This window comes from Pelodiscus sinensis, chromosome 11 (genome assembly GCF_052426305.1).
Source record: "Pelodiscus sinensis isolate ZL-2025 chromosome 11, ASM5242630v1, whole genome shotgun sequence".
NCBI lineage: Eukaryota > Metazoa > Chordata > Testudines > Trionychidae > Pelodiscus > Pelodiscus sinensis.
In genome coordinates, this window is record NC_143062.1 from 11,089,885 (window position 1) to 11,105,450 (window position 15,566).

The window sequence follows — 15,566 nt, forward strand, 5'->3', positions numbered from 1 at the left end:
CCCATACCAGACACTGAAGGATGCATTTCACCTAATCTAACAATTCTTGGACTGGGATGTAAACGGTTAACCAGTAAGTATCATCCTTGCCTGAGTGATGCCTGTCAGCAGCCTCAGCCCTGGTCCCGGGGTGTACTGCCAGTAGCAGCAGTGGCAGCCCCCAGGGCCAGGAGCATTCTTCTGGTGTCAGCAGCAGCCCCCTAGGACCAGAGCCCACTTATTTAAACTTTAGGTAAACTTAGGCTACGTCTACACTGGTGCGTTCTCACGCAAAAACTCTTCCAGAAGAGTGTCTACACTGGCATGTGCAAGAGCATCCATGCCAGTGTAGGCACTCTCTCGCAAGAAATTCACGTTGCCTGTCTACACTGGCCTCTTCTGGAAGAGCTCTTGTGCAAGAGGGCTTATTCCTGAGCGGGCACATCAGAGTTCTCACGCAAGAAGCCCTGATTTTATACATTAGAATGTCAGTTTACTGTCGCAAGACCACACGGCCAGTGTAGACAGGCAGCAAGTTTTTGTGCAGGAGCAGCCGCTTTTGCGTGAGATCAAGCCAGTGTAGACACAGCTCTAATGTTTAGCCAGTTAACAGATTAATCTAGATTTTAAATCCCGAATCAGGGACCCCAGAGTGAGTCATACAATCCCCTTTGAATGGGGTCACCAGGCCTGGCTCTGTCTTTTTGGGGACCGGTGTCCACAGGTTCATGCTTAGGTAGCAGGGCTCAGGTTACAAGCATACTGCCTGGGATGGTAGGGTTCAAACTTTAGCCCTGATGCCCAGGGCAGCAGCTTCAGTTCCAGCTCCTGAGGTCATGTAATAATGTCAGAAGCAGACTATGGTGTAAAGTCTTAATGTGAATGGTCTACACACCAGTGTTTGTCAATGAGTGGTTCCGGAGAGCTCCCCAACAGCATTTAGAAAGCTGGTATCAAAAAGGTTGAGAAGCACTGGTCTACGCAACCCAAGAGCTGCATATCAATGACTGACTCATCTACAGAATTAAGAGTAAGGCAGTAGTTGGTCCTGCAAAAGTTATACAAGAGTTGCACATTTCATGTTTTTAATCTTTAGCTTAAATAATTTAACCTAGGCTTGAGCCAGTAAAATGCTGAACAGCTGCTACTTGAATTAGAGAACTGTTTGTGGAAGACCGTATAATTAATGCTATCCCAAACTAACTTAATGTGAATGTGTGATTTATTCTAGGATAAATCAACTGAGTAGTGCAGTAGGTGTCAACTCTTGTATTATATTTACCAGCTGGGAGTATATTTACCATGCTGTGACAACTCCTTAATAGAGCAGTGTTTCCCTGGTGTTTACTAGAAACCAGACAATCACAAAAACCGTGTTCCAGAAAGGACTATTACTGCTAAAGCTAACACATTAAAAACAAGGTTATGGTTAGCCTCAACTGCACTATTTCTCTCAGTATTATGATGCACCATCCAAATAGCAGGAGAAATAGTTAATCACTAGATATTGCTTGTTTCAGGTGCTAGGAAATGACATGGTTCTAATTTGAAAATAAACCCTATACTTAAGACATTGTGCATTCTTTTTACAATTAATTCAAGTGTCTCAGAAAAATTCTTTTAATATATCGTTTCTTAATTGCATGCAAAATCTACCCAAACAGACAAGTTTCCACGTCTAGATTAAATACCATTTTCAAGACCAGAATGAGTTTTAGATGCAGCTGATCCTCAAATTACTTGAACAATTAAACTTTAAAAATCATTTTATTTTTGAAGAAGGCTTAATATACTCCACAACTTGAAAAACAGTTTTTGGTAAGTGGCAATCATTTAAAAAAATTCAGAGTGAAATAATACTTGAGTAGCCTTTGAAAAATATAGATTAAGTTAATACACATCACGAGAAATGATTAAATATAAATAGCGAGTGGGTCTTCATGCAAGAGAAACTGGCTTTTATAAAGCTCATATCACAGAATATGGTAACAAGAAACCAAGTAGCAGCTTTTGATTATCACTGGAGTGCAAGATTTGCGTGTGGCAGTCACTCAGTGTTCCTAAGAACAGGAGACATTTATGTAGCCGACAAAATACTGAACCTAGAAGATTAGGGGTAGCCTGGAAAAATGCTATTGAAAGGAATTACCCAGCAAAATGCTAGTTTATGAAGGTGTTTCCCCACTCTTTGTAGTGTGGCTAGACTAAGTTTCCTCTGTCATATTTGAAGTAAGTCTCTTCAGGCATGCAGTTTGGTACAGTTAATCATTTCACCTAAACACATACCCTCCCCTGTGCTCCAAAGAAGCAAAGACTGCTGCAATATAAATCAGGTGAAAGAAACACTGCTGGCTCCAAGAGTTTCCTGAGAAAATGACAAGAGTTTGTAAATCCATTTTATTGGGCTTCATCGACCTCAGAGTGTCTGCGGATCAAGTTAAACTTGCCAGTAGGATCTGGGATGTACCACTTCTCCCAGACATCAGCATATGAAGCTGTTCTTCCCCAGGGTTTGAAATGCCCATTCCAATGCAGCAATTTAGCAACTTTCACAAACTGAGGAGAATATCTTTTTCCAGTGCTAGAGCCTTTTGTTAAAAGAGAAACAAGTCACAACTGCACATTAGAGCATGAAATAAAGGCAGTAAAATCATCTTAGCATGCACGATTTTAACTTCCCAGTTATGAGATGTAGATGTAACAAAGGATGGCTTTGGCTTCAATTCGGGAGGAGGGGGGTAACTGGCAAGTCAATCAGGCGTTAAGAATGTAACATGTAGACGATTAATGGATAAAACCAGGGCATATCAATTAATTCTGTCGACTACATGCATTCCCTTCTTGCTGCCTCTGTATCACAGGCGGGGGGTGGGGTGGAAGGAGGGAACTGGTGCCTGTGGGGAATGAGCTTTTAAACCGGCTCCCCATAAGAACCAGATCTGCTTGCCCCTTTCACCCCCACGCTGCTGCCTCTGATAGAGGCACAACAGTGTGGTGTTTAAAGGCCAGCTCCCCCCCAGCACCAGCTCCAGGGAGCCACAGAGCAGCCTCTGTCCATGGGGAGCTCGGAGTCCCCCCACAAAACAGAATGCTGCCGCAGAGAAGCCTTTCTCCACAGAAAACTTGGACCCTGGCACCCAGGGGTGGCATTCGGGAGCCGATCTGCATGGGGAGCTGGTTTTTAAACTGGCCCCTCCTTGCAGTCCGGCTCCCACCTCATGCTGCTGCCTCTTATAAAGAGTGGGCCCATGAGCACACTGGCTGCCAGCCTCACCCCTGGGGACTATTGTGTAACCGCTGACATTTGTTGTGGTTACACAACTATTCAACATCCCTATCGATCATTACAAATTAAGATTCTTGGGGTCAGATTCTCAGGAACAACAAAACCCTACTTTGAGCCATCTCTCCTATTCTGGGGCTGTTTTCTCCTTCCAGTGCACTTCAAAGCATTCTTAACGGCTGCGTTACTTGTAATAAAAAACAAAGTGTGCTGCCGAGGCATTTGAATTCAACTAGTACTAAACAGATTTCAAAGTTCTAGTCTTCCAAATAAATGAGAGCAACTCCAAATATACCAAATGTGTTTAATAATTTACAAAATGTGAAAGCAAGCTCAGCTTGTGCAAGTCCTTTGGCAGCTTAAAAAGCAGCAATCATTGGTTCTGAAACAAGCCTGCAGACAAGGCAGGGGCTCTGAAAACAGGGAGAACAGGGAGTAAAGAAGAAAAAGATGCATCCCCATCACTCCCTTGGGGGAAAAAATGTTGCACAGCAAGAAGGAATAGGTCAGGCGTATATTTCATACATACCAAGATGTCGGACGTTCCACATGGGATCAATATTGGAATGTTTCTTGTAAAATACAATTAGCAGTGGTGGTGTGGCAATGTTACCTGCCAGAGTTCGGCTGTATAACTCCTCTCTAGAGTGGGAGATGAAGTAATTAGACCAGGGAGCAAATTAGAAATGTGAAAATGTAAACAGTTAACCAATGGGCTCATCAGTTAACCTTCATGGTTACATGCAGGCTACACCTGTCCCTGCGCGCAGCGGCAGCAATATGGGGAAGCAGGTGTGAGCTGGATTTTAAGCTGGTTCCTATGGAGCTGCGGCCCACCCCACTGCCTCTGATACAGACTCAGCAGCTGTGGTGGGGGAGGGGAACGGGGCTGAGGGCGGTTTCACGGGAACCTTGCATAAGGAGTCAGCTTAAAAGCTGTCTCCCCGCTGTGTGAAAACGTGTAACTGCTGAATATTTTCAGTTGTTACACAATTACCTAAAACATATTTTAGCATCTCTATTGCAGGTACAGCCATAGAATAGCTTATTTTCATATAACTACTTCACGGAGGAAGAGCATGCTACATTCTGCCTGCTGAGTGACTTATATAGACCCACTGTCCTTCATTCCGGTGAATCTCTGTCACAGTTATGCAACCCCTGAATTGTCCATACCTGATTTCCACATACTTACGCTACATTAAGTGTCATCCATTTCTCCAATTGCTTAGTGATGTTCTGTAGTTTCCATTCTGTTAGATTGGCAACAATGATCCCGGGATTGAAAGAGCAGGTGCTGGCTTTCATGGCTAGTTTACGGATTGTTTGTTTCTTATAATCTAAAAATCCAATATAATTGTACTAAAAACAGAGCAGAAACTGGATTTTAGTTTTAACTGCTCCCAAATAAAATTTTATTTAAAATGTCCCCATCCTCATCCCCTTCTACTCTATCAGTTAATTTCTTCTTTAGAGCAGAGGATTACTGTGTGAATAAAATAGTTTCCCCTTCCTTTGGTACAGGAAGAAGCATGTAGTTTAAAGAGGCACAACAATATGTAAAGCTTTGTCTATAAAAGTTTTCTTAATGCTTTCGGTAATGCTCCCTCATCTTAATACCTAAAATCTAAGATGTCACTAATGTCACCACTAGCTTAATCACATGTTTCTATGCAAGCATATTATACACACACAACAATTTATTTATAGAATGTTAGACATTCTTTGCAGCAATGTCTTACTCCCATTGTACAGCACCGTTGTAAAGTCAAAGAGCTATAATTATGTCTCTACTTTTGAATATGATCTCAACTTGACTTTCAAATGTGTCCACAAACAACCGCAGCTGCAATACTTCAGGGACATTTTATAGCACTTAAACATCTGAATAACTTATCTGTGGGTACAGACAAACCTGATTCCCTGCTCCACGGACAGCAAATTTATTAGAGGTTGAATCACAGTCATCTGCAAATGCAGCTGCATGTCCAGGTTTCAGTGGTGTGTTGTAAAGTTCAAGGATATCATCTGAAAAAAAATCAAAACAAATATTGCTTAAGCTTTCATTCATATGCTTTTTGTACACCTTGTTCCAATGTTGATTCCAACACAATCTTACCCAACTCAAAACAGTTCGACATCTTTTTAAACAAGGAATAGGGCCAAGACAATTAAATATTTTAAAATATATTAGTTTAAATACAATACATGTTACATACAAATTTACATTATGTGGAATTATACCCTTTTAGCTCCTGCAGCGCAAATTCTACTCTGGCGAAATCACCCTGCTGCTCACTAGGGACCTGAGCCAACTCCTCAAAACAACAGAAGCTGACATCAAAACAAAGGTCCTTTGTTTGAGAAATGGATTTTTTTTACATTAAAAATCACACACAATACAAAGGGAGTGACATGAAAAATAGAATCTGCAAAGAAGTCAAATCCCTTGTTTCATGCTGCGGTCTTGTTAGGTAAAGAATTCAATAGTAGTTTCAGTGCTGAAGTCGGAAGAGCTTACATTTTTATTTTTGTAATAAAATACTTTTTGTAGATGTAAATAGATAGCTTAACATTAATACTATCAAAGAAAAGGTGTTAAGGAAAAAAATCAAGAGTTTTATTTTGCTTACATAAAATATAGTTTAGATGCTAAAATTACAATAGCAACAGTATCTTAACAATTTGGTTAAACTAGACAGAATACAAATGTAAGAACCATCAATCTTTATGCTTCACCAGAACAAAAACTGAGAAAGCCGGGATGCCATGCATACATTAGGTGCATTGACAGGCTTTTTGTATCCTTACCAGGGATGTGAACGAGTAGTCAAGAGGACGATAAAGTGATAAGCGTAGGCGTATCAGTTAATCTTCTCAACTACTCACATTCCCCCCCGCTTTGCTGCCTCTGTATTAGAGGTAGCAAGGGGGAGAAGCAGGAGCCGGTGCTGGGGAGTGCTGGCTTAAAAGCTGGTTCCCCCCCAGCACCGGCTCTGCAGTGCCACCTGTCTTTCCCCCTCTCCATCGCTGCTGTCTCAGGGGAGAAGCCGGTGAGGTGACCGCGAAGCAGTCTTCGCCCGCGGCTGGCCCTGGTTCACCACAGGAAGAGACTGCTTTGCAGCAGCAGCAGCCACTGTCCACATGGGGTTCCTAGCTTTCACCCGCTGTGGACAAAGGCTGGTCCCTGGCAGCAGCCCCTGTCCACAGGGGGCCCAGGCTCGCCATGGACAGAGGCTGCTCCAGCACTACTCCCTGTCCCCTGGAAGCTCGGACTCCCCACAGACACAGGCTGTTGCCACCCTACGCTGCTGCCTTTGTATCAATGGCGGGGGCTCCCCAGGAGTGGGGCCAGAGCACACTGGCTGCCAGCCCCACCCCCAGGGATTATAGAACAGTCGATTACTCTGTTATCTGATAGCTAACACACTTAATCCTTACATGAGACAGAATCATTTGATTAATGTCAGAGACAGGATACTAAAGTAGATCCTAAGTGAATAGGAACTACTCTGGTAGAATGGAAGAAAATATTCAATACCTTGCACTATTACATCATCATCCAGGTATATGGTCTTCTCTGCATGAGGAACCAACATAGGCAAGTAGAACCTTGCAAAGGTTAACTGTGAACACAAGCAAGCAAGAGAGATGGGAAAGTGACAAAGAATGGGGAACTTTAACTGATGTCCTGGGCACTAATTTTCCAGAAATGTCAGCACCCATAACAACATATGCAACACAAGAATAATAACGATCAAGGGTGGGAGATTTTTTGGTTCTTTCACTTTTTGAAAAAATAGTTAAGGGCAGAATTTTCAAAAACGCCTAAATTATTTGAGAGCACAAGCTCCACTGAAAATCAGTGGAACAAAGTCATTTCAATCCAGATCCTCAGAGGCCTTAAAGGTCCTAACTTCCATTGATTTAGAAGCCTAAATACCACTATGCAGCAGGTCTTTAGGCCCCTTTGAGTATCTCAGCCTAAATGTTCATACAACACTTTGGAAATATAAAGTGTTCCATATGGCCCTGCTCCTATGATGCAGTTCACTAGCTTGAGTGTCCACAGAATTGCACTAAGTCAGTAGAACGCCACACAAAGACAGGGTCAGTGCTAGACAATCACATTTCAGAACTGGGGCCTACAGGATCTGTATAAAAATATTTTTAGCTTATAATAGGAAAAATTAAGTTGCAACATTGTATTTTTTTGAATAACCAGCTATGACTGAAGAACTCACTCATAATAATCACATCTAGATGTGATGGGTTAATAATCAATGGACATTTATAGAATACTTGTTATCCTAATAGATCCCACTCTATTAAGGAATCCTGTTTCTCACTAATCAAATGTACCTTTCATTTGGGTTCCTACAATTCCAGAGCACTCCAGCATTTTGCAAAAGTTTAGGACAGGAAGGAAATGACTCCTAATTCTAATGAAAATGCAGTGAATTTTATGGAACCAAAATGTAACTACCCAAATCAGAATATGAACAGAGAGAGCATTTCCTGCTGGGACTTTGGTTTAGTACAGAAATGTCACTATCTACTGTTAATCTTTATTGGCTAGGTTGTGCCTGCCTCACTATTGTTTAAAATGAATATACAATTTAGGGATGTTAAAAAGCAGTTAATCAGGTAACTGTATAACTGCTGAAAATCTTAGCGGTTGCACACAGTGGGCTCTGCAGTGTAAAACTTATACTGTAGAGCCTACAGGGCTAGCAGCCAATACATGCCAGAAGCCGGTTCCCAGCTGCTGGCCCTACTCCTGGGAAACTGGCTGTGTTGCGGGCTCTGCTTTATGCTACAGAGCCTGCAGTGCAAGGTGGCAGCCAGCTCCCTGGGAGCCAGCTTTTAAACTTGCTCCTGGCCCCACTTCTGGCCACTGCTCCAAGAAGGCTGGCTGCTGTCCCATGCCGCAGGCTCCAATACAATACCAGCAGCGTGGGGTGGCAGGTGGTTCCCCAGGACTGGGCAGGGAACCAGCATGTAACCATTATGGTAATCAATAAGCTCATGCCTATCGTTTAACCATTTAATTGGCTCATCCAGTAGGGACCTCTACTGGATGAAGGAGGTAACCTAGTGACAGATGATGTGCGGAAAGCTGAAGTACTCAGTGCTTTCTTTGCCTCTGTCTTCACGGACAAGGTCAGCTCCCAGACTAATGTGCTAAGTGATGGGATGAAGATGGTCAGCCCGTGGTGGGTAAAGAACAGGTTAGGAACTATTTAGAAAAGCTAAATGTACACAAATCTAAGGGTGCGGACTTAATGCATCCGAGGGTGAGAGAGTTGGCAAATGTAGTTCAGGAGTCTTTGGCCATTATCTTTGAAAAGTTGTGGAGATCAGAAGAGATCCCGGATGATTGGAAAAAGGAAAAAAGGGAAGAAGGATGATCCAGGGAACTATAGGCCGGTCAGTCTTACCTCGGTCCCTGGAAAAATCATGGAAGGGATCCTTAAGGAATCCATTTTGAGGCACTTGGAAGAGGGGAAAGTGATCAAGAATAGTCAGTATGGAATCACAAAGGGCAAGTCGTGCCTGACCAATCTGATTAGCTTCTATGATGATTTCTAGCGGAATGTCCCAAGGTCCAGTTCTAGGACTGGTTTTGTTCAATATCTTTATTAATGACCTGGATGAGGGGATGGATTGTTTGCAGATGACACTTAAGCTAGGGGAGAGGCAGGTACACTTGAGGGCAGAGATAGGGTCCAGAGTGACTTAGACAAATTGGAGGATTGGGCCACAAGAAATCTGATGCGGTTCAACAAGGACAAGTGCAGAGTCCTGCACTTGGGACGGAAGAATCCCAAGCATTGTTACAGGCTGGGGACCAACCAGCTAAGTAGTAGTTCTGCAGAAAAGGACCTGGGGATTACAGAGGATGAGAATCTGGATATGAGTCAACAGTGTGCCATTGTAGCCAAGAAAACTAATGGCATATTAGGCTGCATTAGAAGGAGCATTGTCAGCAGATCCAGAGATGTGATTATTCCTCTTTATTCGGCTCTGGTGAGGCCACATCTGGAGTATTGTGTCCAGTTCTGGGCCACCACTACAAAAAAGATGTGGATGCACTGGAGAGGGTCCAGCAGAGGGCAACGAAAATGATTAGGGGGCTGGAGCATATGACCTACGAGGAGAGGCTGAGGGAGCTGGGTCTGTTTAGTCTGCAGAAGCGAAGAGTGAAGGGGGATTTGATAGCAGCCTTCATCTTCCTGAAGGGAGGTTCCAAAGATGCTGGAGAAAAGCTGTTCTCAGTAGTGACAGATGGCAGAACAAGGAACAATGGTCCCAAGTTGCGATGGGAGAGGTGCAGGTTGGATATTAGGAAAAACTATTTCACTAGGAGAGTGGTGAAGCACTGGAATGTAGTGGAGTCTCCATCCCTAGAGATTTTTAAGTCCTGGCTTGACAAAGCCCTGGCTGGGTTGATTTAGTTGGAATTGGTCCTGCCTAGGGCAGGGGACTGGACTTGATGACCTTCTGAGGTCTCTTCCAGCTCTATGGTTCTATGACTGTTACATTCCTAATACAATTAAGTTTGGATAAGAAGCAAACTTTTACATCTATGAAAATACTGATTAAAAACCACAAACCTATATACCGCTAGCTATAAATCACATCTCTGTTGAGATATACCTAGTACATCCGTCCATATCAATTATTGACATATGTTATTATGGATTTATGTTTATAAAAACTAATCAGAACCAGAACTCACTGGTTTTATGGACTCTGTCTGTTCAGTTTCCTCTTTCACTTTCCCTTCCAAAACATGAGGGTCAAAATCCAAAATTCGGTATTTTACTTTTTTCAGAGCAGTTTTACTCAGCCATGCCCTGCCCAGGGAAGAAAAGTCACACAGTTACAAAAAAGAACAAGCATATTGAAATGGGTATGATATCAATCAAATTAAACCAAAAATAAAGAGGAAGTTATCCAAATGATAATGTCACAAATAACAGTTGGTCTGGTTACTTTACCTTGGTTGTTTCCTCAACCTATAAAATTAATGTACATGTAATATATTCTATGTTTGATGTTAGAACAATGCTGTATGGACACAGAGGTCTGCCTACAAAAAGCTCACTACTGAATAGTGACCACAGATGCCAGCTAATGGAACATTCTGAGGTTTATTTCTCATGTTGTTACAGTATTTAGCCTCAGAAACTCATGCTCCCATTACAAAAAGCATTACTCAAAATATCTGTGTTTATTTTGACCTCCCATTTAACTGAAAAGAGAAGATACAGAGGGTAGAAGAGTATCAAACACCAATCTAAAAATTAGGAAACTTCATTGCCAGGACTCATGCTTTTGTGAAGGAATTTTTATTCTATCAAAAATATCATTATTTTCTCTGTCTCGTGTTTAACTTAAAGTTGATTTTCTTTAAGCGTGCACAACAGAGTGGAAAACATTCCTTTAACACATTTATGGAAGCAAACGTCTTTTTTTTAATGTTGCAAATTTCAATTTCTTACTACATGTTCCACCATCCATGGCAGTTTTTTGTGTGCAGCTGAAAGTCAAATAAATTAAAAAAATTGACCAAAGGCCTCATCCTCAAACTGATGGGAGACAAGGGCACTAAGGACTTCAGAGAATTGGGTTCTAAATGAATACTCATCACTGTAAGGAACAACATAACCTGCATCTTGGGAAACTCTGGATTCTTTCAGCACACTGCTTTTGACAGGTCCTCAGCATTTACTCGTGGTAATACATTTTTTAAAAGTTAGGAAACTGGGAAAACAGAAATCAAAGCAAAGCATAGCTATTCTATGCAAACTGCAGTCTACACTTGGAACGTTAATGGGGAGATCAACTGTAGCAAACAGAATATACAATTTCAAGAGCCATCTACTGTTGCTTTCTGAAAAAGAAAGAATTACTCTGACTACGTTTAGATTGCAGGCTTCTTTTAGAAGAAACTTTTTTCAGAAGAGATCTTCTGAAAGAGCGTCAACACACAAAAGCACATCGAAAAAGAGATCTACGCTTTCGAAAGATAGTATCAATTCAGTGTGGACGCTATCTCACATTTAAACTGTGATTACTATGGATGGAGTGACCACCAGAGCACCTGTGCTTTTTCCTCTTCTTTCGAAAGAACTCCCTCTTTCCCGTCCATACATGCCTTTTTCCAAAAGAGCTCTTTCGGAAAAAGGCTTCTTCCTCATAGAAAGAGAGGATTACCAGCGATGGAAAAACCCCTCTGTTCTTTCAATTTTCTTTCGGAATAACGCTATTGCAGTGTGGACAAAACTCAGATTTTGTCGGAAAACCGGCAGTTTTTCCAACAACGCTGTACTATAGACATCCCCAAAATCTGATAATGAAACACACAGGTAGGATTGCAATCAGTTTTCAGAGGTCTGGATTGTTGGACCAGATGGTGTTTTCCTCTTCTGAAATTTAATCCAGCAGCCTGACACAACTGCAATGAACAATTATGAGCACGATTTACCTTAAATGGTCCACTGTATCATTTAGAGTGACAATATGGAACACCACGTTGGATTTAGTGTTGTGGTAAATGCTGTTCATGGCTGCAATTGCACCCGCAAGTCTGTCATTTGAAGCTGTAATAACCACAGGAATTTCCAGATCATTTCTTTCGTCAGTCAGCCTTTCAGGAACCTCAGGTATGAAATCTATAGGCTGGAGTCCTAACAAACTTGAATCTGCAGGACAAGAGAATGGAAGTATATATATATTGGCTCTACAAACAAGCAAATTATTAGTGTCTGAAAATTTTAACACCTCCAATTATTTACATTTGTACTTTCTTAGAGACCTCAACCAGAACTATTACAAGTTTGTACAGGTAGGTACTGAAGGATTTGTCATCTATGTTAATCACAATGCATAAAAATTGCAATAATAGTATTACGCACTCATAAAAGTTTCAACTCCCCAATGAGTCAACATGGCAGAACACACAGATGAACATCAGAACTCAGATTAAATTCCGTCCTTCATTCTTTAATCTCAGGGTATCAGAGTAGGGATTTTAGATACACATGAGCTACACTCTCCCTCCTTTCCACACCACTTTCTCTTCCAACTCTCTTTCTAATTCTTCTGAGAAAGAAACCAAGGAAACCACATATAAATTCTGCTATGGTGTCATCTACTTCTACAGCTGACTAGGTAGTACAGTACATGAGTGTCTCACATGAGTGCTAGGCATCTAAAATGACCTAAACTGAACCCACAAGTATTTATGCCGGATACAAATATGGATGTACAGATACGAACAGGGATGTTGGTATTTTAAATTAATTAACTGAGCAGATTATCTAGTAATAAATTAAACTCAATCAACTAGAGTCTTTATATCAATTGGATTTTTTTTTTTAATTTTTGGATGCCATGCAGGAATTTCAGGATAAAATTATATGCCCATTGTTAGACAGAGTGTCAGACTTCATGGTCATAATGGCTCCTTTTAGCCTTAAAATCTATAACTGGCTGACAGGTCAGTAGGTTTGCTAGATATATCATTTTTCACTAAATGTGGCTACAACACAAACTGCAAGACTCCATCTGTACTTGCATACTCATGACCCTTCTACAGTTAAGTCTACAGCAGACACACTCAACAGTAAAAATCTACTGTTAATGGAGTACAGAAATAAAATTTAGACAAAAAGACAGGAAAACCATACCTTCAAAATACACTTCATTACAAAAGAGGTCTATTGTTATTACATGGCAGAAACCATTTTAGCAAGGCAGAGGTATGTTTCTGATCCGGTATGCACTGTGCTACTAATGTGCAAAGAAAACTCATTAATATAAAAGAAAAGGCACCTGTACCTGATACATCTCGTTTCAAAAAGTCACTGAGACCCAGAAGGTTATGATGCAGAACTAATAAAAATATAACAACAGCAAGTACAAGGATGGCAATGTTCACTGAAATAGAGAAGAGAAAGATAATTAGGATAATCTCACAGGTAAGGAAAAGCAAAGTGCACAAAAGCTTTTTGTCTGCTTGTTTTAAATGTGTACCTTTTCTGAATGTCATTTTTCCCTTATATCTTTATTAGCAGAACTTCTTTACAAACCTGTAAGAGAAAAACATACAATTACATTCCATCGCCTGCATACACATATGGGATACACACACGTGCTATGACTGAGGACGTCAACATTTTTTCCATGATCAACAACAAAAGTGCTGGTCCGTGGGTGAACCCTCCCTCACCAATAAAATGATTTCAGGTGTGATATATGTGTAAGCAGGGTCTGAATCAATGCTTCCAATGCAGCCAGCTGGAAGGGAAAAGGAATCCTGGGTGTGATTTATGCTCACTCAGTTGTTTAGCCCTGTACAGTATTCAACTGTTGTTGTGTAAATACAGTTCATGCTGGAATGGGAAAGAAATCCTGGGTATGCTTCTGTAAATACAGTTTAGTCAGTGCTATAAGCCTGATAGTCAATTGTTAGAATGGTATTTTGCCTAATATAACTAATTTGGCTCTTATGGGGTCACAGATAATGTTAACCCAAATGTAGGAATTGTAAAATATGACAACCAGTGCTTGCAGAAGAGAGATGGTCATTGTAAAGAATCTTGGATGGATAAGCCTTTCCCTTCCAGACTCAAATGAATGAACCAGCAGACTACATCCCCTCCAGGCATGAGCTGTAAGACTGGTTCAACCTGTTTCTCTCTTCCACCTTCCAATAATAGAACTAAAACAGATATGGAGTCTCTTTATTTTCTTCTGGCCTGTGTTGTGGGTCAAGAGCTGAAATCACTGAAAAGCTGGAATCACAGAGAGCTGAAATCACTAAGTTTGGCCCAAATCCAAATTAGGGATGTAATAGTGTAGTTGATTAACCAATAAGCAAAATCTTACCAGTTAATGCTATAGACAACTTGCATTTCCACCACCACCACTCCCAGTAATTTTTTTTAGCAGGCTGGCCAGCAGCCTGACTCAGTTCTGGCTCATGCCAGGTCCAGAACCTACCCCTGCTGTGGCTCTGCATTTAAAGTGTATTAGGAGCCGGGCAGGCAGGCAGCCCAGCTCAGTTTCAGTTTGTTCTGGGTCCAGGAGCTCAGACCCTCCTCTCCAGACAGGGGCTGCTGCTGACACTCCGCATTGCTGCTTCTTTATCAGAGGCAGCAGAACAGGGAGACAAGCAGCCAGTCCACAAGAAGAGCTTGTTTTTAAACTAGCTCCCCACGCAGACCAGCTCCCGCCTGGCAACCGATGGTGCTGCCAGCCCCACCCCAAGGGACTACAGAATAGTCAACTAACCGATAAGGACTCATGATGTTATTCAACTATTCAATTAACCAATATTTAACATCCCTAATCCAAACCCATCAGTAGCAGGTGGCCAGCAAGGCATCTGGCAGCAACGCGTAGCTGGCCAGCAGGCAGGGCATCTGGCAGGAGCAGCGGCGAGTGGCCAGTGGAGTAGGTGAGATGCCTCCTATTCCCACCCCCCCTCAGGATGGGAGGTGAGCTCTGCAGAACACCTCTGAGCTCTTGCCTGCCCTGAGCAACTGCAGCACCGGAGTGGGGTACAGAGAAGGGCTGGGCACGTGAATGGGACACTTCCACTGCTGGACTAGGGCGCGTGAACCGCAAAGGACATTGCTCAATCCACCTGCGCCAGGATGTTTCCTGTGGGCTGGCTATGAACTGTCTGTGGCTCCTTCCCAGTCAACGCCACGTTACTTCTCTCCCTCCCTTATTAAAAGTGTCCTTGCTGTGCTGAGACGCTGGGGGGGGGGGGGGGGAGCGTTGCCTCTCAGAGTGGGGGGGGGCCTGAATTTCCCGGGCTACTGGGGCTCCGGCCAGTTGTGTGGGACGATACAGAGCAGCCCCCAGACAGTGACCCGGCCCCGGCCGAAGGGTCACGCTGTACCGAGCAGGGCTAGCGCGGAGCCCGAGGGGGTCTCAGGAACCCACGCGCGGGGCGCACTGAGCGCGGGGCCTCTGCCCAGCGGAGAGGGGCGCAGGCGGCGCGTTACCTGCGCGTCTGGGGAGCCGGCTCCGCGCGCGCGCTCGCTCCCCGCCGACAGGCAGCCAAGTGCCACCTCAACACAGCGCGAGCCGCGGCAGCAGGCGGCCGCCACCTGCGGGCCGGGCCCCGGGCAGCCATCGCGCCGCCTGACTCGACAACCCCCCTGCGCGCGGCGGTACTATCCGCGGAGGCGCGGCAGCACTGACGCCGCGCAGGGTAGCTCGGCGCGAGGGGACCCAGCCTTCCCGGCCGGCGCCTCGCCAGTCCGGCAGCGCGCTGGGCACC

At 43.2% G+C, this 15,566-nt stretch overlaps 1 protein-coding gene across 1 annotated transcript; it reads right to left on the minus strand.

Annotated features, from left to right (window-relative positions):
- Nucleotides 1–1,727: 1,727 nt before the first annotated feature.
- GLT8D1 (glycosyltransferase 8 domain containing 1) lies at nucleotides 1,728–15,554 on the minus strand. The gene is made up of 10 exons (XM_075939419.2): nucleotides 15,289–15,554; nucleotides 13,307–13,362; nucleotides 13,112–13,210; nucleotides 11,757–11,973; nucleotides 10,005–10,122; nucleotides 6,804–6,888; nucleotides 5,178–5,290; nucleotides 4,458–4,624; nucleotides 3,792–3,904; nucleotides 1,728–2,567 (listed from the first exon to the last, which is right to left on the minus strand). Exons 2-10 carry the CDS (start codon nucleotides 13,320–13,322, stop codon nucleotides 2,377–2,379), a joined length of 1,119 nt encoding a protein of 372 aa, XP_075795534.1. The 5' UTR covers nucleotides 13,323–13,362; nucleotides 15,289–15,554; the 3' UTR covers nucleotides 1,728–2,376.
- Nucleotides 15,555–15,566: the final 12 nt, after the last annotated feature.

Excerpts from the sequence above, each read along its gene's own strand:
- GLT8D1 (XM_075939419.2), bottom strand. Across the intron at positions 10,123-11,756 it reads GATACAGTGGACCATTTAAG|GGCATGGCTGAGTAAAACTG; the intron begins GTAAATCGTGCT and ends TTCCCTGGGCAG. Across the intron at positions 6,889-10,004 it reads AGACAGAGTCCATAAAACCA|TTAACCTTTGCAAGGTTCTA; the intron begins GTGAGTTCTGGT and ends TTGTGTTCACAG.